Source organism: Brassica napus, chromosome C1 (assembly GCF_020379485.1).
Source record: "Brassica napus cultivar Da-Ae chromosome C1, Da-Ae, whole genome shotgun sequence".
In the NCBI taxonomy this organism is placed as follows: domain Eukaryota; kingdom Viridiplantae; phylum Streptophyta; class Magnoliopsida; order Brassicales; family Brassicaceae; genus Brassica; species Brassica napus.
Window position 1 is genome coordinate 48,031,868 of NC_063444.1, and position 25,349 is coordinate 48,057,216.

Sequence of the window (25,349 nt, forward strand, 5' to 3'; positions counted from 1 at the left end):
CGCATAACTATTAGAATTGATCAAAACATTCAAAAACTTTTGAATAATCAAAACATGCATCATGCATTAAAGATGAATATAACATCTCCAAGCTAAGCAAACCGGTCGATAAACAATAATCCAAAGACCAAAATAAGAAGGGCTCAAAACATTTCTAGGTGGGTCTAGGAGTGGCCCACTCAACCCTGAGGATGAGATTATCATAACCGTAGCCATTCAGTTTGTTAATAGCTCGCTGAGCGTCTTCTCTGCTCACGAAATTAACGAAACCAAACCCCCTGCTCACTCCGGTCTTCTGATCAATCGCCACATAGACACGCGTGACAGCTCCAAACGGGTGGAAGAGCTCCATCAAGTCCGGTTCACGCCTGTCTTCAGACAAGTTAGTCACACGCACAGAGTTCTCATCGTTCCTCCTCCTCATGTCCGAACCACCAGCGCTTCTGTCCGCACCAGCTCTCATGCTGGGCGGGACATAAGCGGCCTTGCCAGTTCCAGGTGCGGCGGATACGGTAGATGTTTCCCCTGTGGGTGGCTTGTCGGTAAAGACATCGGCTGGTGCAGCTAGATCCTTGTAAGGACATTTTGATGTCCAGTGATCACCTTTCTTATGGCATGTCCTGCAAACCATGAGGACTGCACCGCCTTTACTCAGCTGAGATAAGCTGTCTCCAGCTGCCTTTGATTCATCCGCTTTGGTACCTAAAAACATTTACACACCCGTTAAATCCTAATGGTAGCACCAAAGTAAAGTCCAAAACATTTCAAGAAAAATACAGTCATCATCACATTCGATGGGCTTTATAAGTACAATCATTCGCATATGGAGGAGGTTTATCAAGAAACCCTAACTAACATTCACAAGGATAAACCTAACTTATCCATCAAGCTAAGAACAAAAACAGGGGAAGCTTCACAGAACAAAAGCGTGAAGCTTTAATAAACTAAAAACCTAAAAATAAAATCTTCACGATTCATATAATATCAGACAATGAATTAGATTCGGTCCTAAAGCTAGACCATATTCACACAACGACCAGCCAAAAGACAGAACAAGATCAAAATGTTACAAAAATCTAGAGTTTAATGATTCAAATCATCAGCAAAGAACAACAATTTATAACGAATTATAATAAAAGCTTCATGATTCATATAGTATGAGACAATGGACTAGATTCGGCCCTAAACTACGCTAGAACAGATTCAGACAATGACCAGACTAGAGACAGAACACAATGATCAAATGTTACAAAAATCTTTGGTGATTAGAGTTTTATGATCCAAATCATCACCAAAGAACAACAATTTACAACGAACTATAATAAAAGCTTCATGATAGACACTGAATTAGATTCGGTCATAAACTAAGCTAGAACAGATTCAGACAAAAGACAGAATACAATGATCAAAATGTTACAAAAATGTAGAGTGATTAGAGTGTTATAATCCAAATCATCAGCAAAGAACAATACTTTAACAGAAGCTATACTAAAAGCTTCATGATTCATATAGTATCAGACAATGAATCAGCTCAAATATTACCAAACCAATCAAACCAAAGTGCGTCTTATGATCCAAATCATGAGCAAAGAACAAGAATTTACCAGGAGCCCTAGGTCGTTCCATAAGAATCTCCTCCGTCGACACCATCGTGAGCCGGCCACCGGCGTCCTCGTTCGCGGCGTCTCCGAACTTAGGCCAGCTCCTCCGCTCAATTGCGCGTTTGTTGAGCCGCGCGGAAGCCAGCTTGCGGACGCGCGACTTGGTAGTGATCTTGACCTTGCTCCCTTCGTCGTTGAACTTGTACTCGATCACCGTCTTCAACCCGTTCTCGCCTGGGCCGATCACTTGCTCGGGAGGGAGGAGGAAGTCGAGGTCGTCGTCTTCGTCCATCTCTCCCCATCGGAACTTGCTCGTTTTCTGCTGTCGTTGTTTGCCTTTAGGGTTTCGTTTCTTTATCTCTGTGTGAGAGCTTCCGGTAACGTTGTCTCTATGACTGAAAACGCAGCGTTTTTGTTCTTCTGGAAAATAATTAAATGTTTTGTTTTTTTTTCTTAGCACGTCGAGGTCACGTGTTCGAACTTTTTTGGGGGACTTTTTCTTCTAAAAAGTTTGTTAAGCTAAGCAATGGGCCCAAACACTCGGTGTGAAATAAAATAGTATGCGGGCAGCAGATGATGATGATGATGTGTCAGAGTAGTACTAGACCGAGATGAAGAGAACCAAAAAAGTGTCTAGATATCCTGTTTTATTTTATATAAAAATGTTAAATGAAGGTTGGTAATGTATGAATGCAAAATGCTTTGCTAGAGAATGGTGATGGTTTGTCATGGCAGTACACACACACTTGACACGTCATTCCTTACTTGTGATGTTCCTCATAGTCTTGTTCATCAGACTACATTGTGAAGTTTCTACTCAAAACAGGAACTCCTTTTCCTAGTTGTAAAGTGATATTTTCGCTTAAAATAAAACGAGACACGATTGATCGATCATATGCTTTGCCTTCTTGTTATATTTGTGATGGGAAAAATATAGGCTTTCCAGGCCCGCATACCAAGTCCAGCAAGGAGTTGAAGATGTTATTTCTTTTTTGTGTAATGTGTCGGCTGATTTTATAAAGAGATATGGGATTAGGAAATTATATCAAATATACAAATCAGAGATAAAGAGAAAAGGAAAATATACAAAAGCTAATGGGATTAGGAAAGGCAATAGCTTTTGGTATAAATATAAGACGTCTAGACCTGATTTGAGCATCCGATTGAAAAGAGAGAGAGAGAGAGATCAAGAGAATTAGCAATTTAAAAAGAGTGTTTTATTGCTTCGTCTTGTGACCTTTATCGCATAAAGTTGGTTTAAATCCTCTAACAATTTGTTTTTTTTTTCTCTTCCTATCTCGTTCATAAACTGCAACATAATGTTGAAAACACTTAGCAAAAAAAAAAATGTTGAAAACAGAAAAGTCATGGGTCGTATCAGATTCTACCATTACTAGCAAGTTTGGACATCGTCCTCCTTCTACCTATTCCATGAAGATCCAAAGCCTCTCTCAACTCAAGACTCTCTTCTCCGGTACTGACGGATACAAATCCCGTACCTTCTCTTCCGGCAAATATAACTGGAAGTTGGTTGTATATCCCAAAGGAAACGAAAAAGACAACGGGACAGGGTTTGTCTCAATGTACGTTGAATTAGATAGCGAAAGCGCCTCGTCCACTATCTTGGCATATCTCACCTTTTTCATCTACAACAAGAAAGAAAACAAATACTTTACTATTCAAGACGATGAAGAGAAGCAGTTCAATGCATTAAGACCGGTGCATGGGTTTCCGCAAGTACTTCCGCTTGATACGTTCAACGATCCTAAAAACGGATACGTATTTGATGGAGATGTTCAGTGTGAGTTTGGCGTTGATGTGATGGTTCCACTTACCAATTGGGAAGTTGTCTCCAATACCCAGGAATACTCCAATACAAAATTCTGTTGGACGCTCGAAAACTTCTCTGAGTTGAAAGAGCATTGCTACGTATCAAGCAAGATCTTAGTGGGAGGAAGGAATTGGGTGCTTAAGCTGTATCCTAAAGGCCTAAACACTATATATTCCGCATGGTTGTCCCTCTTTCTGCATATAGCCGATGATGAAACAGTGAAGACAGGTGAGGAGACTTACGTGCAGTGTGATATGCGAATTCTCGACCCGTTTGGATGCGACCACTTGACTAAAAAGATTAATCAAAGGTTCGGCAACTCCATCCCAACTTGGGGCTGGCATAAATTTGTGTCGTTGGCTAATCTTGAGAAGGTTTACTTGGACAATCTAGGTTCTTTGGAAGTAGAGATACATTTTAAAGTTGTTTCGTCCACCAAATATTCATGAAGATCTAGTTGTTTATTCAGATTCTGGGGTTTTTATATTTATTGTTTAGAAGATTAGTTACTACCTATCGCTATTTAGCTTTGTTTTAAAATTTGTGATGAGTCTATTAAATATAAAAGATCTTTTTACATTTTTGTTATTTTATATATAAAAAACTACATATATTTCAAAAAAATCCATATCAAATTCAAACCGAACTGATAAACATAGTCCGTAAGTATCAAAAAAAAGAACAAAGAAAACAGAAGAGGAAATCAAAACTAGTAAAGTCAGACGTTCCTTTCCTTCTTTCATACATTCATGACACTTTGATTATTATTCGATGAATCAATTTAAGTCAATCTTATTCTTATCAAACAATTAAAAAAAGTTTAAAAGTAGTTTCATTTGGAAATTTTGCACGCATATTAAAAAATTATCTAAAAACTCCATTTTATTTTTTGTTCACACATTAAATAATTTTTTTAATAAAACATTAAAATAATAAAGATAAAAATGAAACAAAAATAAAATTTTAAAACGACACTCTTTGCTAAACGGAAGAAATCTATATAATAATAAAGTAGAAGAGAAACTCTCCATAATGCGTCACGTCATCTCTTCTACCTCCATTTTGCGACAAGTGTCGAGCAGAGAGAGAGCTTTTTTTTTTTTTGCTTCTAATTCATGGAGTTTTTTATGTGTTTCTAACTCGTGGAGGAGTAGTCGGACTTTCTGTTTATTCATTGAGCTTTAATACTTTCATTTTTCTGGCCCTCCTGGTGTTTAGGTTTATGCTCTTCTCCAGTTTGACGCCGTAACTCATTGTTAGCCATCTTTTCTAATGAGAATTCCTGTAACGTTTCTCCCTTTCTTAAATTATTGCTTTAATTCAATCATTAAACTCCACCCACCACTCTTCCTACTCCGTCTCATTTATTCAGATTTACGTTTGTAACATATAGAAGCTCGACCTATAAAAAAGTGTCCTCGATGTGATGAAGACCTACACTGTTCTAATCTCTTATAGCCAAACCATCTTTAAAATAGGGCAAAAGCCAATCACCCAAAACCTTTCATGACTTGCTATTATATTCGCATCACTTTTTTTTCTTCTTCCGCCAGAATTAACTCCAATCCTCCACTCCTCGGCAATTAAATAGTTTTTTCTTAATAACGACATCAGTCATAGCAGATTACCAATCGATGAATTCCTCATCCTTCTAGCTTCTTTGTGTTCCTCACCAATTTTTTACACTACTATATTTATGAACACGAAGACAAGTCTCTGCACATCTTTCGTCTCACGATCTTCTTCTATTATCGCAATCTTCTATTATAACTAGAGAGGGCAGTGGAGATATAAAAAATAAGCAATAGTTTTTTTCTCTAAAAAATACATTATAGAACTTGAATTTGGTGGAAAAGTTGATTAAAAATAAAAATTTATTGAAATTATAACATGTTCTGACCCAAAATATAAAACAACAAAAAAACTAAATTTTTTAATAAGAACGAGAAAAACAAAATCCATTCACTATATTCTTTTTTGACGTTACATCAAAACCAACCAATGGAAATAAAAAAAAAATATCATGGATAGTTTTTTCTTTTGTGGTTACTAAGTTCAAATTGAAAATATTCACGTGGTAACTGAAAAAAAAACACAGCAATAATTATTACATAATCAAATCACAATTTTTTAATAAAGTAATAAATTCTAATAAATATATTTCTATTAGGAAAGTAAAATATTGTTTTTCTCATGGAAACACACCACAAGTAAAGAATCACAAATTGACACATCATCAAAAAATCTAAATATTATAAAATTTACCATATTTAGAAATTTAACAGAAAACATGAATTTTATCTTCTCCATTAATTTTATTATTGTACCTTTGAGTTTAACATTTCTTCAATTCTAAACTTTAACAGAGTATTTACTATGTTACATGAAAGAAACCTTTTCTCTCTTCATTTGGTATATGATGCTATAAAACTCTTTTATCTTAAATGATTATAAAGTTATCTCATGGCATTCACAAAATTGTAGTACGAAAGTTAAAACATGTTTTTATTAATCCTAAACATTATGTTAAATTTAATTAAACCAACGATAAAGCTAATAATAGTTCTTAAGAAATATGTTTGCTTTATAAAATTGAAAAATCCAAACCAACTTTTTCATAAATAATGCAATGGCTTTCCAAAAATATAAGTGGACCAAATAATTTACTAAATTTTACGCACAATCAACGTGTTTATAGCTATCAGAGGAACAAGTCACTATTACACACATATGTCGAAAACATTAATAAGTTCTACTAAGGGGCTGTTTGTTTCACCATTTGTCATCTCCATCTAGATGATTCATTTGCATGATCAATTTAGATGATCCATTCAGATTTTTGTGACTGTTTGTTTGTCCATCCAAATAGCTCATCTAGATGAATCATCTAAATGAATCTTATGTTTGTTTCTTTATTTTCATTTCCATCTAAATGAGTTTAGTAAACAAATTACCAAAACACCCATGTGTTGATTTAACAATATATTTGATATTAATTTTAACTATATTATATTTAATTATTTAATCTAATATATTTACATTAGAATTATTTCAAAATTAACGAGTTTTTTGCGGTTTTGGGGGGGGGGGGGAAACAAGATTTTTTGGTTTTAACGGAAAAACGCACTTTTCGATTTTGGCCAAAAAACGAGATTTTGCGATTTAGGCGGGAAAAAACGTTTTGGCGGTTTTGGCGGGAAAACGAGATTTTCGGTTTTGGCGGGAAAACGGGTTTTTTCAGTTTTGGCAGGAAAACAAGATTTTGTGATTTTGGCGGTAAAACGCGTTTTTGCGGTTTTGGCGGGAAAACGAGATTTTCGGTTTTGGCGAAAAAACGGGTTTTTCGATTTTGGCCGGAAAACAAGATTTTGCGATTTTGGCGGGAAAACCCGTTTTTGCGGTTTTGGCGGAAAACGAGATTTTCGGTTTTGGCGGAAAAACGGAATTTTTCGATTTTGGCCGGAAAACGAGATTTTGCGATTTGACGGGAAAACGCGTTTTTGCAGTTTTGGCGGGAAAATGAAATTTTTCGATTTTGGCCGGAAAACGAGATTTTGCGATTTTGTTGGGAAAACACATTTTGCAGTTTTTGCGGAAAAATGAGATTTTCGGTTTTGGTGGAAAAACACGTTTTTTTTTTGTTTTGGCAGGTAAAAATTTCGGTTTTGACGAGAAAAGAAGATTTTTCATTTTGACGGAAAAACGATATTTTGCAATTTTGACGGGACAACGCGTTTTGCGATTTTTGCGAGAAAACACGGTTTTGGGGTTTTGGCGTGAAAACGCGTTTTTGCAATTTTTGCGGGAAAATACGTTATGGCGGGAAAACAGGTTATGGCGGGAAAACACGTGTTTGCGATTTTGGCGGGAAAACGTGTTTTTGTTTTAGCGGAAAATGCGTTTTGGGGTTTTGGCGTGAAAACATGTTTTTGTGATTTTCGCATGAAAACACGTTTTTCCAATTTTGATGGGAAAATGCGTTTTGGGGTTTTGACGTGAAAAATTTGTTTTTAGGTTTTCGCGGGAAAACGCGTTTTTGTGGTTTTGTCAGTTTTCGTGTGTGACAAAATGGTATTATGTTTAGGTTTGTAATTTTTGAATTACATTAAGGGCATAATAGACATTATACCATTTTGAATGAACCATCTCCATTCAAATGATCCAAATTGGTTCAGCTAGATGGACTTTAAAATTAAGCCTAAATTTCTGAAAGTCATTGGATGATCCATCTGAATGAATTGCACTTTTAGTGCCTAAACAAACAAAACTCTCAGCTTCATCCAAATAGCTCGCTCATCCGGATGGAGAAACAAACAGGGCCTAAACTAGCCAGAGAAAACTCACCACACCATTTTAGAACCATTTTAAAACCTGATAATCAAAATGTAAAGTGAAAATATCACCACAAACAATTTCAAACACATACGACTAGTATCTAATAATATTATGGATGCATTTATTGAAGTATTAAATTTACGAAAAACTCATATCTATGACAATCTTATAAAATAACATAACGCATTAAATTCATCAATCTGCTGCCCCCCCCCCCCCCCCCCCAAAAAAAAAGGTCTCTCATCGACCTTCTCTGCTTCTTCCACAGATCGATTTGACTTAATAAACCAGAATCGACGTCGTTTTCCAGATGGCGTCGGCGTCGGCGTCGGATCGGCCTCGTCGCCTCGTGGTACTGGTCCAACATCGGAGTACTGCTCCTGAACAAGTACCTGCTGAGCAGCTACGGGTTCAAGTACCCGATCTTCCTCACCATGTGCCACATAACGTCGTGCTCCCTCCTCAGCTACCTCGCCATCGCGTGGATGAGGATGGTCCCTATGCAGACGGTTCGGTCCCGCGTCCAGCTCCTCAAGATCGCGGCGCTGAGCCTCGTGTTCTGCGTGTCGGTCGTCTTCGGGAACATCTCCCTGAGGTTTTTGCCCGTTTCGTTTAACCAGGCGAGAGGGGCTACGACGCCGTTTTTACCGCCACGTTGAAGAGGGAGGCTTGGTTGACTTACGTCACTTTGGTCCCTGTGGTTACTGGTGTTGTCATTGCTAGTGGGGCAATGTACAACTTTAAAAATGTGATCTTTCTTTTGAATTTTTGAGTTTGCTTGTGAATATTCAGATGGGTGATGATCCAATTAGTGAAATGTGTTTGTTTTATGGAGCTGTGTCTTATAGGTCATACTTACAATTCACTTTAGGGAACCTTTTGGGGTTGCTCTGAGCATTGAGCTGCTGAGTTTTGTAAAGTTCGTTACTTTACCTCAACCATTTCACTATATGAACGTTATGTGATGTGTAAAAGTTTTGCCTAGAAGAGGAATTGTTCTTCGTTATGTGTGGCGTGTATGCTTATAGTCTTGACACTCTTATCTAATTTTTGCTGCAAGTGTTTAATGAAATTTTGTTTGAAGGGAGAAGCTAAACTCCATGAATCTCCTCCTGTACATGGCTCCCATTGCTGTTGTGTTCCTTCTTTCTGCTACACTCATCATGGAGAAGAACGTTGTTGGCATTACAATCGCACTTGCCAGAGACGATTTTAGAATCGTTTGGTATCTGCTTTTCAATTCTGCTCTCGCTTATTTCGTGAACTTGACCAATTTCTTAGTCACTAAACACACAAGCGCTCTGACTCTGCAGGTAACAACAAGACATCTCTTCTATACATAATACATTACCATCATCTAAATCCATTCTGCCTCTTATAAGAAGGAATGATGAACTTCTCTATGATAGGTGCTAGGAAACGCCAAAGGTGCAGTAGCAGTGGTGGTTTCGATTCTGATATTCAAGAATCCTGTCTCAGTGACTGGAATGTTGGGCTACTCGCTCACGGTCTGCGGAGTTATCCTTTACAGTGAAGCCAAGAAGCGAAGCAAATGACAACAGAACCTTCGTTTTATTTGTTAGGCCCCTCAGGTAAACAACACAAGACAATTTTCCTTTGCTGTGAACAAAGAACCCTTACACAGCATCTTTGGTCCATTTAACAACACCAAAGGATCAGAGTACCTAAAGCAATCATTTACAGGACTTCTCAAATAAGTTTTTTTTTTCTTCTTTGTTATTTTTTTTGTTTACTGATCTTCTACAGCTTTTGTCGTAGGTTGTTGTTCCTAAGAGTAACTTCGTTTTAGTCTTTTTTGTCAGATTCTTTACATCTAGTTTTGTAATATTAACATTGATTAATTAATGGAAAAGACAGGCCTTTTCTTTCACCTGTCTCTGTGTATCCAACTTATGTTCTGTAGTTCCAGGATTATCTCAGGCAAAGTTCGGTAGTGACAGCTGAATGTTTCGATCTGGTTTGATTCACGATGTCATCAGCAAACGTTTCACAGGTTGGATTATTCAAACAGTCATAGATTCATCAAGCAGAAAACTGACTAAAGGAGTAAGGTAATGGGCTCACTAGAAGCTGATACCTATCTGTTATTAAACCGGTTGTAAACAAAACCGGAAACTTGTTGATGATGGTTACTTTTCCCACTTGGTTTCGTCAAAGACCGGGGCTGTATTGCAATGACTGTTATATTAATGCTCAGTTTATATGTTGATCAAGAGATTATTCTAGACCAAGGATAACTAAATGAGACTAGACAATGTGAGAGCCATATATTCTTATGGAACAATCAACACTTGAATCTTATCCAGAGAACAAGAGAGCATTCTGGCTATAATGATCCAGCCAAGCAGTGATAAAAGGCCAGTTGTATATGTGCATCAGTGCATGTACCTATGAAAAGTAATGTCATAGAACTTTATAAAAATATAGTGGTAAATTTATGTCAGTGGCTAAATTGATTTTTATCATATAATAATAAAACCAAACAATCAATAAATTCATTTATCTACTTCAATTTAATATTTTGACCATCTACTTAATTTTTTTTTTTGATCAAAACCATCTACTTAATTAACACTAAAAAAATCCACATAAAACATTAATTGAATTGATGAGGAAATCTGTTGAACATATTGTTGGTTGAAACCTGTCGAACACAACAAAAAGACGTTTCCCAATAAAGTAAACCGGCTTAACCGGTATGAATGAAATCGCCTTAGAGAGCCAGAAAGCTCCGTCCCGAGCGGCGCAAACGCCAAAATCACAGAGAGCGAAGGGAAAAAATTGCGATCTCCGTTTTTTTCTGCAGCCACACCGCCACAATTGTGGTCTCACCAGATCGCTCTCACCGCTCAATTCTAATTTCCGGTAACGTTTCACGTTTTCCTTTACAGTCGCGTTTCTCGTTTTCTTCTTCTAGCTAAGACTCCGTGAAAGACCATTCTCTAATGGCTTCTCCATCTCGTTGTGCGATTAGCGTTTCGTGCGATACCCAATTTCGCGATCGTGATGCGATGAGTGTGTGGCAAAATCGATTAGGGTAAAAGATCTGTGGATCTAGCGTCAAGAGCTAACCCTAAATTGCTTAACTGTTATGCATTTGCAGTCGATATAAGTTTTTGTAATGTTTTTTTTTGAGATTCAGACACTAACCAGAGGTTTAGTTCTGTATTAAGACATGATGTGATCTTGTGTCGGAAAGAAACTAATGTTTTTGTGTGTGGATACAAACTCCTGTAATGTTTCCAAGTAAAGCAATTGCAATTTAATTAGGTTATCTAGTGGTTACATTAAGATTCAGACACTAACCAGACATAAACTTAATGTTTTTTTTTTCCCTTGTCTTAATTATATTAAACGCGTATTTAGTGAAGAGTTATGAAGGGGAAAGCTGCGTGGGAACCTGAATACCACAGAGTATTCGTGGAGCTATGCGTGGAGCAGAAGCTGCGAGGGAACAAACCTGGAACGCAGCATTTATTTGAACCTTTTCAGGAGAGGACGGGGGCGAGGTTTAACAAGAAGCAGCTCAAGAATCATTGGGACACAATGTGCAAGCAGTGGAAGATTTGGCGTAGGCTTGTTCAGTGCAGCGATATGAAGTGGGACCCTGAGGCTAATACTTTCCGTGCCACTGCTGAAGACTGGGCTAACTATGTGCAGGTATGTGTGAATTTTTTGGTGTTTCTTAAGGTTATATAGGCCTGAGCGTTTGGGTTTGGATTAGGTTCGGTTGATTTGGATTTTCCGTACTATGCTCATAAGTCCATTCGGGTTTTACTAAATTTTTGGGTTGGTTTCGGTTCGGATTGGATTATAACCAATATACGATATCGCCCAAAAATATTTTGAAAATCTAAAAAGTTGACCGAAAAAATACTCAAAAATTTATAATTTTTTAATATATATAAATTTAACATATTTAATTAATTTTGGATATTTTCAGATTCTAATTATCCGAACCCGAAAGTAGCTAACTCTTAAGTCTCATTCAGATATTTTTTTTATAACGGTTATGATCTATTTTTTCGGTTCGGGGGTTATGGTTCGGTTTTCGGTTTGCGGTAAAACGTCCCTGGACTAAAGCTATGCATGAGATGATTTGTTGTTTGGATTTAATTATAGGTGAATCCTGATGCTAGTACGTTTCGGTTGAGTCCTCCTTTGTATCTCAAGAAGCTAGAGATTATCTTTGAAGGCAGTAACGTAGGAGATGATGAAGGTGGTTCCAGTAAATGCAAGAGGAAGCGAAGAAGCAGGCATCATCATCATCATGAACAAGAAGTTGATACTGGATATGATGATGATGATCACGATATGCAGATAGCGTCTAATTTCTCAACTCATCATGATATGAAGATTGAATCTGATTTCTCAACGACTCATTCCAAAGGGTACTGGTCACCAGCCACACACGAGCTGTTTCTTGATTTGTTGGTCCAAGAGACTTACAAAGGAAACAGACCTAACACACATTATCCAAAGGAAAGCTGGAGACTGATGCTTGAGACCATTAATCAAAACACTGGGAAAAAGTACACAAGATCTCAGTTGAAAAACCACTGGGATTGTACTAGGAAGGCCTGGAAGATATGGTGTCAACTCATTGGTGCTCCTATCATGAAATGGGATCCAAATACTTGTACTTTCGGCGCATCAGAAGAGGATTGGAGAATCTATTTAGAGGTAAAAAAACTACTCCTTCCGTTTCACTAAGATAAATGTTTTAGAAAAATATACGTTTTATAAAGATACTAGTTTTACAACCCATGCTACGCATGGGTCAATATCACTATCTTTCAAATTATATGAGCATAAAATTGCAATGACTCAAAAATAAGATAAAACCCCTATATTCATATATTAGCAAGGTTGTTATTGATAGCTAAAACTCAATATAAAGATAAAAAGCTCAATAAAAAAATCCTTTTACCAAAAAGACAATCAATGAATCGTCACATATTTAGTTTAACGCTAGCAAATAAGCATTATTGTACAAAGAATATATATATATATATATAATAATAATTGTATTAGTATTAAAAAGGTATATTATCCACGAAAAAGTTGGTATTAATATTTTTTTATCAAGAAATAAAGAACAATAGAAAAATACATTTACTCTGGAAATTAAATTGGATGTCGTGGAGTAAGATTAGTTGTTCAATGTAATGCATTAAATAGACTTTATAGAAAGTGTTTCATTTTTAAATGTAGGTAAAATGCGATTAAATCTCTTAAATAAGTACTTACCTGTATACAAATTTTCATATATGAAATATATATCTGCACAAAATATCACTGGCAGATTAGTAAATCAAATAAACTGTAAAACAATGTTTACATGAATACTTAGAAAATAAATTAGAGTCTGCTCATAGAGTTTCACATAATCACATGTGAGAGTTACTCACACACACATTGGTTAAGTTTTCTTTTGAGTTTCATCATTTTCTGTTTGACAGAAACTTAAAGCCTATCTCTCTGCCATGTAAGAAATGTCAACAAAACTGAGTTTCGATCATTCAAGAGATTTTTAGAAATAATAGCTTTAAATAGAAATATGTATACCTTTTTTATCCAGAAGAATATCTTTTCACTTTGAAAATAACTTCTGGTGTACGATAATAACACAAAAATTTGTGACAATGGAATTTTTTTCCTTTCTGTGATAATTTAAGCTACAAAACAGAAATATATTCTCATAATATCTTCACTTTAAATTATGCAGAAAGAATCATAGAAAAGAAAAGATGAATCTGAATTGAATAATCATAAACTTTTGTCGATCTGCTTTGCAACACTCAAATAAAAATGACAAAGGAAAAGACACAGAAAATAGAGAAAAATAGTTGATCGGAAGTTATATAGGAGATGTGATAGTCAAGATGATGGGAAGTTGCATAGTTTTGAACGTGAGATGGTGATAATTTCTTAGAAAAATAAGGAAACTTTTTGCAGTTATTTTAGATTTTTGAACGTGGTATTTTTGATTTTGGATTTTGTAAAACCTATGCCAAATGTCAAATTTTGATTAGCTAAGTGACTTGTGATTTATTATATAAAGGATATGTCTTATGTTTTCTATGCAATCAAAAAAAAATTAAATTTATTAAAATTACTTATTCATTACAAAAAATAATGCATTTAGAACAGTGATTTAATGTGTGAAAACACTAAAAATTTATCTTTAAGGAACAGAGGCAATATTTTGGCAAGTGTTTGTAGTTTTTTATAATAAAAAGACGGTTTCGCCTCTTTGTCTGGGAGTGTTTGGAGCTGAAGACAACATGAGAATATATATATTTTTTCTGTTTTTTTTATATACAGGAGAACCCTAGAGCTACACAGTTCAGAAGGAAACAAGTTCCTTGCGCTGACAAACTAGCAATCATTTTTAAAGGAGTGATTGAGCCAGGAAAAGCTGACTTCCGTCCTTACCGCAAGAAACTACGAGACCATTCCGAGTCACCACAGCTGCTACATGACCCAACGCCACTATCAACTCTCTACATAAACGAGCCAGTCACAGGAAGTGAAGATGGAGATGATGATGATGACGAAGATGCTGATGATGATGATGATAATGATGACTATGATGGTGAGCCTACTCATACTCCTCGTCGCAGGAGACTTGGTTTTGCAGAGTCTCGGTTACAAGATGTTGAGATTGGAACTCCGGTATTTAACTCTTTGGAGGCCAAGAGGATGAGGGAGAGTCCGTTGGCGTCGGCTAAGCAATGCGAGTATACTATTGGTGAATGTATTGAGCGTTTGGATTCGATGGAAGAGGTTGAGCCAGGGAGTGATCTTTACATGTTTGCGTTGGATTTGTTTTTGAGGAAAGAGTACAGAGAGATCTTCTTGCAGTTGAAGAAAGCAAGTTTGAGAATCTCTTGGCTGCTTAGGCTTCAGGCTGGTCCTCCTCCTACTCATGCTGCTTAAGTTCCTCCTTTAACTATGACCTCCCTGCTTATGTGTGTGATTAAGCAAAACTGTTTATTTATCTTTTCAGTAATGACAGTTTTTTTTTGTAATGTTTGTTGGTAATATCTAAAATATGTTGGAGTAACCTAGAGCAATGTATAATATATTTTCAACATTTTGAGATATTAATTAGTAGTCTTTTAGATTTCCTAAATGCTAAAAGATATCTTTATCTATCTGCTTATTGAGCTTTGGTTACTTATTATTCAAGAAAGAGTCAATAGCTGGTTTGGTAGACCTGTAACAATTTCAAAACGTGAAAGTATATTTGTTTAAATTAAACTTTGGTTTGGTAGACCTGTAATAACAAAAGCTGGTTGAGTTTCTTGGATTTTTCTGTTTAAGGAAAGTAATTTGTAAGTCTCCTAAACATCAAACAAGTAAAAAACTTATAGTGGAGGGAGATAGTGGAAGTTAATGTATTTTAGATACCGGCTCTGTCATACTTTGTGGAAAAATATCTTCACCGACATATATAGTAACTAATGAACAGTCATCATTTATGTCAATAAACTGAAGTGTGTTTTCTGAATAAATGTAAAACTATTAATCAATCAAAAGTCTAGGTTAGATTAAATACCTCTTTGTCGTTAAGAATTTATGAAAGCCAAAAATACAGAGGTGAAACAGAATAACAATAGTTTGAGAAGTAAAATAAACTCCAAAATAAAATCACGCGCCAGGTAGGGGTCGAACCTACGGCCTTCTGCTTAGGAAACAGACGCTCTATCCACTGAGCTACAGGCGCTCTTGTTCTTCCTACCTACCTTATTATTAATTATATTAGATAATCTATGTGCCACGATAGCAATAAATTTGTCGTATTATTCTGACTAATTTATATTTTTATATTTATTGAATCATTTAAAATAAACCATTAAATCTTTTCCGACCAAAATGAACCGCAAGAATCTGAGTGGTGCCATTCGCTTTTCTCCAATCCAAATACGCCAAATTTCACTTACTCCTTTACTCCTCAGTGCCCCCATAAACCAATAGTGACTCTCTCTATCTATAATACTCAGGCTTCCTCGTTGTCCTCTCACAACAACTGAGTCTGTCTCTATTCTCATCGCAGCTTTATATCCTAGGAAACTTCTCATCTGGTTGCCTTTGCTGCTGGTTTTGTCTTCCTTCGACCGACCAACTTTTGCAGATTCTCATTAGATTCTTCAAACCTTGAGTCCTTGTCAGATTCGAGGGTCGGTGTTATATGCTTCATATCTCTCACCCAAATCAGGTTCTTGATTCCTTCAGTATACGATTCTTGATTTTACCTTCCCTTTTGTCATTTTTTCCACTTCTGATTCCTATCATTAAACTACTATATATATAGTAACCTTATATATTTTCCTAATACAAACCACAAATCAATCGTCAAGCTTCCACACACACACACAAGATGGACTTCTTTGAGCTATGTTTGTAGTTTTAACTTTTTTTTCTTCTTTACCTTTAGGTATGGAGACTCTGCATCCCCTCTCTCACGTGCCTATCTCTGATAACCGGTTCGTTGTTCAAGATATGATGAGCTCGAGCAGCGTCTGGACTAAAGAAGAGAACAAGATGTTCGAACGTGCCCTTGCGATATACGCTGAAGACTCACCCGATCGCTGGTTCAGTATCGCTTCTATGATCCCTGGTAAAACTGTTTTCGATGTTATGAAGCAATACAGTAAGCTTGAAGAAGACGTTTCCGACATAGAAGCAGGACGTGTCCCCATTCCTGGTTACCCTTCAGCTTCTTCTCCTTTAGGGTTTGACCGGGACACGTGTCGGAAGCGACCTAGTGGAGGTAGAGGATCTGATCACGATCGAAAGAAAGGAGTCCCTTGGACAGATGAAGAACACAGGTTAAGAGAGACTATATTTATTTTGTAAAGTCACCCTTTATAGATTTCTTGCGGGACAAGTTATTCCCTTGTTTTCTTAGGGCTCACGTTGCTTTGTTTCTTGCGGTACAAGTCATTCCCCTGTTTACTATGGTTTAACATTTTCTTGTTCTGTGCAGGAGATTTTTGCTAGGGCTTCTCAAGTACGGGAAAGGAGACTGGAGAAACATATCGAGGAACTTCGTTGTGTCAAAGACACCGACGCAAGTTGCGAGCCACGCTCAAAAGTATTACCTGAGACAACTCTCAGGAGCTAAGGATAAGCGCCGGCCAAGCATCCATGACTTCACGACCGTCAATCTTCTAAACGCCAATCTCAACCGTTCATTTTCAGATCATAGAGACATCCTCCCGGATTTAGGGTTTGTCGACAAGGATGATGCCGAGGAGGGACTAATGTTTCTGAGTCAGAATCACATGTTCTCTCCATCATCCTCTCCCTTTGATGCTGCCGTTCGCTTTGCTGGAGCAAATGCATTCAGTGCCAGAAGTTAAAGTAACATATAATATTATCACCAACGACCAAAATCAAAGTTCTAATGAAGCTGAGTTGTGAAACTGCAACTAGCATTATAAGCAAGAGTCCGAGTTGTTATATATGTGTTTTTGTGTCATGATCTTGTTGTTTTTGTTTTTACCTGAATGTTGTGACTGTATATGTGTGGTGTGTTTATGTTTACTAAATCTCTTGTAAATTATCGTTTTTGGTTCGTTAGCTATAGCAAGGAAGAAGGGGCACTAGGTTTTAAGGATATAACCGATTTCAATACAGCAATGCTTGGTAAGCAGTTATGGAAGCTAATAGAAAAGCCACACACGTTATTTTTCCGGGTTTTTAAGAGTAGGTATTTTAGGAATGCCTCACCACTTGAACCGGTTCGATCATACTCTCCGTCATACGGCTGGAGGAGTATTGTCTCTGCTAGATCTCTGGTAAGCAAAGGACTAATCAAAAGGGTGAGAACAGGATCTTCTATATCAGTATAGAATGACCCGTGGCTCCCAACCACTCGCCCGAGACCAGCCAATAAAAATCAACACAATTTGTTTCCCAACCTTACAGTGGACTCCCTTATTGATTCCACTTCGCGAAGATGAAATTCGCAGGTTCTTCGGACTTTGGTGGATCCACAGGATGTGAAAATCATAGAAAGTATACCTTTGAGTAGACACCAGATGGCAGATAGCGATGGATGGCATTTCACAAATAATGGAAACTTTTCGGTTAAATCAGGATATCAAGTGGAGAGAATTTACCCGGATAGGGAGAGAATACCGTTATTCATTGGTCCTACGGTTGATGTTCAAAAGGCTTTTTGTTGGAAAATACGGTGTCCACCAAAGATAAAACATTTTCTTTGGCAATTGATCTCAGGATGTATAGCAGTCAAGAAGAATTTGCAGGCACGAGGGATGTAAGGGGAGATATGCTGTGCAAGATGTGGAGCAGAGGAGGAATCGATTAACCATGTGTTTTTTGAGTGCCCTCCAGCTATTCAGGTGTGGGCTCTGTCAAAGATTCCAACAAATCGAGCTATTTTTCCGACAGACTCTTTATTTACAAATATGGATCATCTATTCTGGAGAGTCGCTCCACCGATGGAAGATCATCAATTTGCTTGGATACTTTGGTACATTTGGAAAGGAAGAAATAATAAGGTTTTTAGTAATCTGGAGATAGATCCTAGGGATACTCTTAAATTGGCTGAGACAGAATCAACACTCTGGGCTGAAGCACAGTTACTGAAAGATCAGAAGATGGGAGCGGAGACTCAGGTTACGTTTCCTCCGTCGATTCCCGGCAGATGGTGCTTTACAGATGGATCATGGAAAGAGGGAGATATGTTCTCTGGCCAAGGCTGGTTCAGTACTTTAAATGGATTTGCGGGTCTGATGGGAGCTAGGAACATAAGAGCGTCTCTATCTCCTCTGCATGCAGAGTTCGAGGCGTTACTATGGGCAATGGAATGTATGAAGAACTTAAGGCAATTTCAGGTTACGTTTGCAACGGATTGTTCTCAGTTGGTGAAGATGGTTTCAGAACCAGAAGAATGGCCAGCTTTTGCAAGTTATTTGGAAGATATCAAGAATCTGAAAGAGAGTTTTACACGTTCAGAGATAATACATGTACCAAGGACGCAAAATAAAAAGGCGGATAATCCAGCACGCAGTGTCAGAAAACAGCCGTCTTTCGTCGTTCACATGGACCAATATCTCCCGGTGTGGTTTACAGAGTCTATATGAGTCTCTAATGTTGTCGACAAAAAAAAAAAAAAACTTGTCCAAAGAAAAACTGAAATTTGATACCTGTTTCCACATAGGCGTTATTGAAAAAAGAATATTAAACTAACAAATTAATTCGAGGCAAAATAGGTAAATATTGAGTGCGTGTAGGCGGGAAGGTCTAAACAATTGATTTGAGTATATAAAATAGAGGCTGAGTCTGCTTTCCACTTCTAACCAAAAAGAATCTCATTCTTCTCATCTATTACACCAACCAACCCCTTTGCCTCACCCAAAATTATGTATATTAACATATTCAGAATAAAATAACATGGTGTTACTTACATATCTTCTGTATTAGCATAGTTCATATTCAAAGAAATGCTTGAATTAATTATCTTCTATTTTAGATGAATCTTTATCATCACTTCTGACATGCGATTGCAATTTGCTAGTACTATTTAGGATAAAGAAAATAAAGTTGTTTCTTTCTTTCTCGCAACTTTATGGCTTTGTTTCTTTGGTCACTCTTTAAGCTATTTTGCCACTTTCGATCTGGTCGCCTCGATGGGATCTACATGCACTACACGGATATGTACCAATTTCAAAAACATTCAATGTTCTCACGTCATACATGCATTACTATACAGTTCACACTGTTTGGCACATACATATACAAAAACATGCGTGTGTGTATATTTACACTTTGATGACTAAGATTTGCGATGCTGATAACCTTGATCAGAACAACATAAAGAAATGTAAAAAATAGATTTAAAGTGAGATGACGCGCCATGTTAGATCTTTTCCGTAGCAATTAACAATTTTAGAGAATTTCTAAATAAAAGTCGCACGTCCAAGAATTCACGATTATACTATTCTACGAGTACACTAGCCCTACTTATACATATGTATTTTCTGGATTATGAAGTATGGGAAATGTTTATTGCATGCATTACTATACCAAGCAAGTAGCAACATATCCACAAAGGGCCTGGGGTGATGATAATAACATCATGAAGAACACTGAACCAGTCACGTAAGTACGAAAATCGTCGAGAAGCTAAGGCTATCCTAATCATAAGCATATCAAATTGTATCATTCAACTATTTAATGCGAACAAAAAGCTTAACTATTTTTATAATTGTAAAATTTAATTAATTTAATTAAGCACAACAATTATCAAGAAAAAAGAATGTTTCTTAAAAAAGCAGTCTTAAAGCATATTGCGTAACAAAGCACGTTCTTGATTTCATAATTACATTTTTCATTTCGCTAATCATCATATCCTTTTTGCGAAGCTTACGCCATTAGTGAAACTTTATTTTTTTTCAAAATTAAATGCAATCTTTTCCTTATTGTCTTTTTAGTTTCGACTCCAAATTAAGATTTTTTGGAATTTTTTCTTGTTCTATATAAATAGATTTTCTATGTTTTTATTTTTCTTGTTCTATATAAATAGATTTTCTATGTTTTTAAAATATTCTAGAAAAAATAGATAGAATATTTTTTATGACAAAAGATCTCAATAAAAATGAAAATTTTCTTCCTTTTTTTCCTATATCAATGTGGACAATTATTCACACTTCATATTAGTTACACAGATTACCATACACAAATACATATTTTAACACAAAACTAATAGATTTTCTAAATGTAGCAGTTTTTCTAACTATGATATCTTTCATTACATAATTGCCTCTCCAAACTATATATTAACCAAAAGAAAAAGAGATTAGGTTTTACGTGGGCACTAATCTTAAAACAAGATGTCTCTTAGATTAAGTAGTTGTTTCAATCCGATCTTTAGTAGCTATTTGAGGAGTGATCAACGCTTTTCTTCTGCAGCATGTTAATGTCTACTGTATGCTTTGACTGTATGAAGTAATTGACTTTCTTGTCTGTATATTCCCTGAATCAAATTCATTACCAAATTTGTTTAGCTTGGGTTATAAGAAGACGACTTCAATCTCGAATGATTACACCCAAACTAAAATATAGCAAATAGTGGCAAAAGTGTACGCTACGATCCAAGTTGTAAGCTGAAATAGTGGTTTACACAATGACCAATTTGAAAATTGCACACATCGTAACAGTAGAAGAAGAACAAACATTCATCAGTTCTCACCTAGACAGAGCACACTACAAACAAACTGAACTAAATGATCTTGTTCCTAGCATCTTCAAGCTTCTTGAGTATCTCAGCAGGTGTTCTATCCAACTCATCCGCTATTTTCCTCTGCAAATCTATTGGAAGCGTTGGAAACTGCTCGCACAGATCTCCATCTATCACATCCTGTTTTGAAAAAAAAAAAGTAGCAGATGCAGCAAAAAACAAAAATGTCATTAAACAAAAACAAGAGAGCTAACGATATGCTTAGGAGAACAATGGGGTTTATTTTATACTCACCTTGACTGGGAAATAGGCAGATCTGTAAGCCATATGGTCTCTCCCACAGAGGGGAGGATACTCCTGCCTCATGTGCATCTCCAGATGAGAGAAGAAATCAACATCATCACGGGATGTGAATGCATGCAAAGCTCCGATGCTACCCATCACTGTTCCATACATGATTGATTCTGATCCACCTGGGATCATCGAAGCTTTCTGCAAGCACGTCACAACGTCCCCGACGTGGAACTGCACAATCTCGTCCACTTTGTTTGGTGCTCCGTTAAGCTTTCCTTGCTCCCACTTGATCTTCCCGCCCGTCGGGTCTTCTTCAATCTCCTCCGACACATCCTGAGGCAGCCTCACAAAGTAGATATTCCCAAACTTGTCTGCACCCGCCATGGTGTCGAAATCCACATGGTGCGATGCTGTCAGCCATCTCGGCACACAGTCATCGGCAAATATGTATAACTGATTCTCATCGCGCCTGTACTTGCAGTAATGGAATGACTGCAGCAAATTTCACAAAAAAAAAGGCACTTATGGTTAAGTCTACATCGTCAAGTATACTACTTCAAAGAACCAAAAATGAAAAGGGAAAAGGAAGCACTGACCTCCTGAATGTCACCAACGTAGATACGGTCACGGTAAGTTTGGATAGAGATGATAGTGTTTGGGAAGAGCTTGTTTTCACATTTCCTAAGCAGTCTCTTTTTCCCCAAGTCATACATCCTAAGCACAGGTCCGATTCCTGCCAGCAGTCTTCCCTGGAACTGGCATAATGCAAGAGGAACACCTTCTACTTGAGTCTTGTGAAGCAGCTCAAGTTTTCTCCCTTCCTCCACAAACCTATAAATATGTATGAAGCCAGCCACTAGTCTCTTCTTGGGCCAGAACTGCATCCCTTTGACTGTGCCAACAGCCAGCAAAGTACCATACTCTTTATCGTGGAAATTCACCGTGCAGACACTGTAAGCAGCTTCGTTGTCTTGAAGCTCCAGTAGACAAGTTGTATCAGCTGTCTTAGGGTCAACAACTCTGATGCAAGAGACCCACTTTTCTGACTCGGCTTTGGGATAACCATACTGCTCATCACAGAGCGGGTCTTCCTTATCCTCATCGTCCCCACCATTCTCCATCTGATCTGCACTGCCATTACCATTTTCTCCTGCTCCACCGGCCTGGAAGCTTTCCTTTCTTGCCGCTTCACGCTCTTCTGCGGTAAATGCTCCTTGGTCACTCTCAACGATAACCAGCAGCTTCTTCTTGGGATGTACAACAAACTTTCTAGGCGTGTACCTTAGAGGAACCATGGTTTCGTTGAACGTTTCCCCAAGACGATCAAACATGAAAATTCTGAGAGCATCCCCGGCAACAGAGACGACACCTTCAGCACACTGATCAGATGAAAAAGGGGCAGCAAATTCCAAAGTCTCGTAAGAGAGAGGCGTCAAGTGGAAGTGTCCCCGATGTATATAACCAAGCCAAGGTCGACTAGACAAACACAGCATCGCAGACCGACCTCTCACAGAAATGGCGAATAACTTGGGTGGCTTCAGCCCCAAGAACCGAGAACGAGAATCAGAAAGCTGACCAGTCACCATATCAACCACCGTTCTGAACAAAACACCGTTCTGCAGACCAGAGTTAAGGAAGAGGCTAGCCGGGTGATCAGCACCATCATCCCCACCAATTGATGCTTGAACTTCGAGGAACAGCAAAGACTCTGGAGCGGAAGAGACACTCTGCACGCTGAGAATCTGCAGACAGTCATCTGGGTCCAGAGACAGAATACGCACTGTGTTATCATAGGATCCCACAGCAAGGAAGCGGGATCTTTGTCTTCCTTCAGGAACAGGCGCAATGTCCAGGCAGGCCACATCCCCAGACATTTCATGTTTCTCCACCTCCATCAGCTGACCAGTCATATCTGCCTCAAAATAAATTAGCTCTCCGCCACTCAACGCAATCACCACTTGAAGCCGGTTATATCCAACTTTGACAATCGACCTCTTGCCAGGAGTTCTCCATTCATTAATACGCCCATCTTCCCTTATGTGGCGGATACCATTGGGATGGACTTGCATGAGCGAATCATCACCAATCAGAGACACGGCCAGGGAAGGGGTGGTATCAAGAAACCCACTGTCGTTGACTTCTTCGACTGTTTCACCAATTGAAAGAACCAGGGTAGCATTGGTGAAGGAGACAACGATATACGCATCAAACTCATCACTCACATTCTTCTTCACCGTCCACACCGCACTTGGCTGACCCGGAAGCTGAGAGACGGCCATCTCGCTGATGGCTAAACCAGGCCTCAGTATCCTCAGAGAGGATCGGGGACCCCGTCCACAGAGTGAGAAGATCTGAGGTGTTTCTTCTTCAAAGAGGTTAAGGATTTTCATGTCCATGAGCGGCATCAGACTCTCGACTTGGTCAATCCTAACAAGGTTCTTAAGCCTTCTCGGCTGAAAAAACACAGGCTGAAACCCATCTTCAGTCTCCATCAGATTAGAGGAAGAAGACTCCACGTCGGGCTCATCCCCTATCGCCTGAAACTGATATAAACCATGGTTACCAAACTCCGAAGCAGCGAAAAGAAACCCCAGCTTCAACACACATATGGACGCAGCGACAGGGATGGTGTCGAAATACTTGATCTTCAACTCAGACACATGATCCCCATCATGATCCAAAGTAGCCTTGAAAACATCGCCATACTCGGTCTGGAGAAGAAAGAAGAAAGTCGTCTTCTGCTTGTGCATAGCAGCAGAAACCACCAACACCCCTCTCTCAGCAGGCAAATCAGCTCTCCTAGGAATCACAGCCCTCACATCCGGATGACCCTGATTCTTATAAATAACAAAATTCTCAGCACAAACCAAAACCCCACTCGGCCCATCAGCTCCTCCAGGAACAGTCACAAGCATATTCGCACCATTATCAACAGGCTCAGACCACTTCCTAGAAACATGGTTCAACCCGAGATCAAGCTCATAGAAAGTCAAATGCTTCTGAGCCTCACTAGACGCCTGCCCAGTGGGATCCTGATCCGCCTCAGAGTAATCAAGCTCAACAGCTGCAAACACAGGATTATCAAACCCACAGTCCACACCACACACTGAGTAACAAATCGTATGAGACTTATGAGCCTCCAAGGGAGACGAAATAGTCAACCTAGCAGCCGTATCCCTATTCAACACATACACAAGCTTCTGCTTCTCGCACGCTCCAACCATCACAGCCCTCCCCTTGGGATCAACCGCCAAGTACTGCCCAGGGACAATCCTCCTACACCCCGACTTCCCGAACGTCTCCTGGTGAACCTTATCGAAAACGTTCTTCTCCTTGTTGTACTCTAAGATCACTATCCTACCCGAATCCGACCCTACGACTATGTAATCCTTCTGGCCGCCGGTTAGCCTAAACTGAGCTAGGGATCTAATCGCGCCGAAGACTTCCACGGAGTGAATCGTCTGGATTTTACCGTTCTCGTCGGGGCGGAGGAGATCGAGGATCTTGCCGCGAGCGACGGCGATCTCCTGCGCCTTTCCGCCGGAGAAGTTGCCGTTGATCGCGCAGGTGATTCCCGTCGCCTGCTGGAGGGTTAAGCTGTAGAGATACATCTCGAATCACCGTCTTCGATCCGAGCGCCGCTTTGGTGTTGCCGTTAGGGTTTTCGTTTTCTTTTGGCTTTGAGTTTTCAGTTCGCTGCTGCTTCTTCTGGAAAAAAACTCTCTCACTCTCTCTGTGTCTTTTACTTTTTAATGGGCCTTTGTATTTAAAGCCCAATTAAACTTAAGATGCGACCGACCCTATTGTTGTATATAATATGCGTAAACAATATATTTTTTTAATCCCTTGGTTTATTTTATTAGTCCGGTTTGGTGGTATGTAAATTGATTTGGTTATACAAAAACAGTTTGAAGTGCTTTGTGATAAAAAAATAAATAAATTAGAATTACTATTGAAAGATACATATAAGATCACCTAACATGTCTTTTCAGACTTTGTAACATTCATATATCATGAGATGAGATCTCAGTGTTGTCATGTTCCTCCTTGT

General features: G+C 38.2%; 6 protein-coding genes, 1 non-coding gene and 1 pseudogene across 10 annotated transcripts; 5 read left to right on the plus strand and 3 right to left on the minus strand.

Moving 5' to 3' along the window:
• Positions 1–44: 44 nt before the first annotated feature.
• Positions 45–2,359, minus strand: LOC106433254 (eukaryotic translation initiation factor 3 subunit G-like). The gene is made up of 3 exons (XM_022694148.2): positions 2,348–2,359; positions 1,605–2,103; positions 45–702 (listed from the first exon to the last, which is right to left on the minus strand). Exons 1-3 carry the CDS (start codon positions 2,357–2,359, stop codon positions 155–157), a joined length of 1,059 nt encoding a protein of 352 aa, XP_022549869.1. The 3' UTR covers positions 45–154.
• Positions 2,360–2,474: 115 nt separating this feature from the next.
• On the plus strand, positions 2,475–4,351 carry LOC106433252. Its single transcript, XM_013874097.3, has one exon. It carries the CDS (start codon positions 2,949–2,951, stop codon positions 3,879–3,881), a length of 933 nt encoding a protein of 310 aa, XP_013729551.2. The 5' UTR covers positions 2,475–2,948; the 3' UTR covers positions 3,882–4,351.
• A 3,694-nt stretch (positions 4,352–8,045) lies between these two features.
• LOC106433251 lies at positions 8,046–8,597 on the plus strand (annotated as a pseudogene).
• Positions 8,598–8,837: 240 nt separating this feature from the next.
• LOC111198254 (probable sugar phosphate/phosphate translocator At3g11320) lies at positions 8,838–9,658 on the plus strand. The gene is made up of 2 exons (XM_022695273.2): positions 8,838–9,080; positions 9,177–9,658. Exons 1-2 carry the CDS (start codon positions 8,868–8,870, stop codon positions 9,321–9,323), a joined length of 360 nt encoding a protein of 119 aa, XP_022550994.1. The 5' UTR covers positions 8,838–8,867; the 3' UTR covers positions 9,324–9,658.
• Positions 9,659–10,425: 767 nt separating this feature from the next.
• On the plus strand, positions 10,426–14,919 carry LOC106433280 (L10-interacting MYB domain-containing protein-like). Of its 3 annotated transcripts, none has more exons than XM_013874131.3 (4): positions 10,426–10,653; positions 11,160–11,448; positions 11,911–12,471; positions 14,116–14,919. In XM_013874131.3, the coding sequence occupies exons 1-4, from the start codon at positions 10,487–10,489 to the stop codon at positions 14,728–14,730; spliced, it is 1,632 nt and encodes a 543-aa protein (XP_013729585.2). In that variant the 5' UTR covers positions 10,426–10,486; the 3' UTR covers positions 14,731–14,919. The 3 variants fall into 3 exon arrangements, with proteins under 3 accessions (XP_013729585.2, XP_013729587.1, XP_013729588.1); XM_013874133.3 differs by having other exon boundaries at positions 10,458–10,653; positions 11,155–11,448; XM_013874134.3 differs by having other exon boundaries at positions 10,650–10,825; positions 11,155–11,448.
• Positions 14,920–15,447: 528 nt separating this feature from the next.
• On the minus strand, positions 15,448–15,520 carry TRNAR-CCU. The gene has a single exon. It is a non-coding gene; the product is annotated as a tRNA-Arg (tRNA).
• Positions 15,521–15,740: 220 nt separating this feature from the next.
• LOC106433242 (transcription factor DIVARICATA-like) lies at positions 15,741–17,375 on the plus strand. 2 transcript variants are annotated; one of them, XM_013874091.3, is made up of 3 exons: positions 15,741–16,012; positions 16,232–16,625; positions 16,784–17,375. In XM_013874091.3, the coding sequence occupies exons 2-3, from the start codon at positions 16,234–16,236 to the stop codon at positions 17,157–17,159; spliced, it is 768 nt and encodes a 255-aa protein (XP_013729545.1). In that variant the 5' UTR covers positions 15,741–16,012; positions 16,232–16,233; the 3' UTR covers positions 17,160–17,375. The 2 variants fall into 2 exon arrangements, with proteins under 2 accessions (XP_013729545.1, XP_013729543.1); XM_013874089.3 differs by lacking the exon at positions 15,741–16,012 and having other exon boundaries at positions 16,031–16,625.
• A 3,518-nt stretch (positions 17,376–20,893) lies between these two features.
• On the minus strand, positions 20,894–25,017 carry LOC106433276 (spliceosome-associated protein 130 A-like). Its single transcript, XM_013874126.3, has 3 exons — positions 21,895–25,017; positions 21,299–21,790; positions 20,894–21,184 (listed from the first exon to the last, which is right to left on the minus strand). Exons 1-3 carry the CDS (start codon positions 24,907–24,909, stop codon positions 21,047–21,049), a joined length of 3,645 nt encoding a protein of 1,214 aa, XP_013729580.1. The 5' UTR covers positions 24,910–25,017; the 3' UTR covers positions 20,894–21,046.
• Between the last annotated feature and the right edge of the window lie 332 nt (positions 25,018–25,349).

What these genes read in the sequence shown, in the direction of transcription:
- LOC106433242 (XM_013874089.3), top strand. Translation starts at nt 16,192, where the DNA reads ATGTTTGTAGTTTTAACTTTTTTTTCTTCTTTACCTTTAGGTATGGAG. An exon ending in TGGACAGATGAAGAACACAG is followed by an intron (nt 16,626 to 16,783) that starts GTTAAGAGAGAC and finishes TGTTCTGTGCAG; the next exon opens with GAGATTTTTGCTAGGGCTTC.
- LOC106433254 (XM_022694148.2), bottom strand. An exon ending in GGAACGACCTAGGGCTCCTG is followed by an intron (nt 703 to 1,604) that starts GTAAATTCTTGT and finishes AAATGTTTTTAG; the next exon opens with GTACCAAAGCGGATGAATCA.
- LOC106433280 (XM_013874131.3), top strand. Translation starts at nt 10,487, where the DNA reads ATGAATGAAATCGCCTTAGAGAGCCAGAAAGCTCCGTCCCGAGCGGCG. An exon ending in CCGCTCAATTCTAATTTCCG is followed by an intron (nt 10,654 to 11,159) that starts GTAACGTTTCAC and finishes TATTTAGTGAAG; the next exon opens with AGTTATGAAGGGGAAAGCTG. An exon ending in ATTGGAGAATCTATTTAGAG is followed by an intron (nt 12,472 to 14,115) that starts GTAAAAAAACTA and finishes TTTTATATACAG; the next exon opens with GAGAACCCTAGAGCTACACA.
- LOC106433276 (XM_013874126.3), bottom strand. Translation starts at nt 24,909, where the DNA reads ATGTATCTCTACAGCTTAACCCTCCAGCAGGCGACGGGAATCACCTGC. An exon ending in ACGTTGGTGACATTCAGGAG is followed by an intron (nt 21,791 to 21,894) that starts GTCAGTGCTTCC and finishes AATTTGCTGCAG; the next exon opens with TCATTCCATTACTGCAAGTA. An exon ending in CTGCCTATTTCCCAGTCAAG is followed by an intron (nt 21,185 to 21,298) that starts GTGAGTATAAAA and finishes TTTTCAAAACAG; the next exon opens with GATGTGATAGATGGAGATCT.
- LOC106433252 (XM_013874097.3), top strand. Translation starts at nt 2,949, where the DNA reads ATGTTGAAAACAGAAAAGTCATGGGTCGTATCAGATTCTACCATTACT.
- LOC111198254 (XM_022695273.2), top strand. Translation starts at nt 8,868, where the DNA reads ATGAATCTCCTCCTGTACATGGCTCCCATTGCTGTTGTGTTCCTTCTT. An exon ending in CAAGCGCTCTGACTCTGCAG is followed by an intron (nt 9,081 to 9,176) that starts GTAACAACAAGA and finishes TCTCTATGATAG; the next exon opens with GTGCTAGGAAACGCCAAAGG.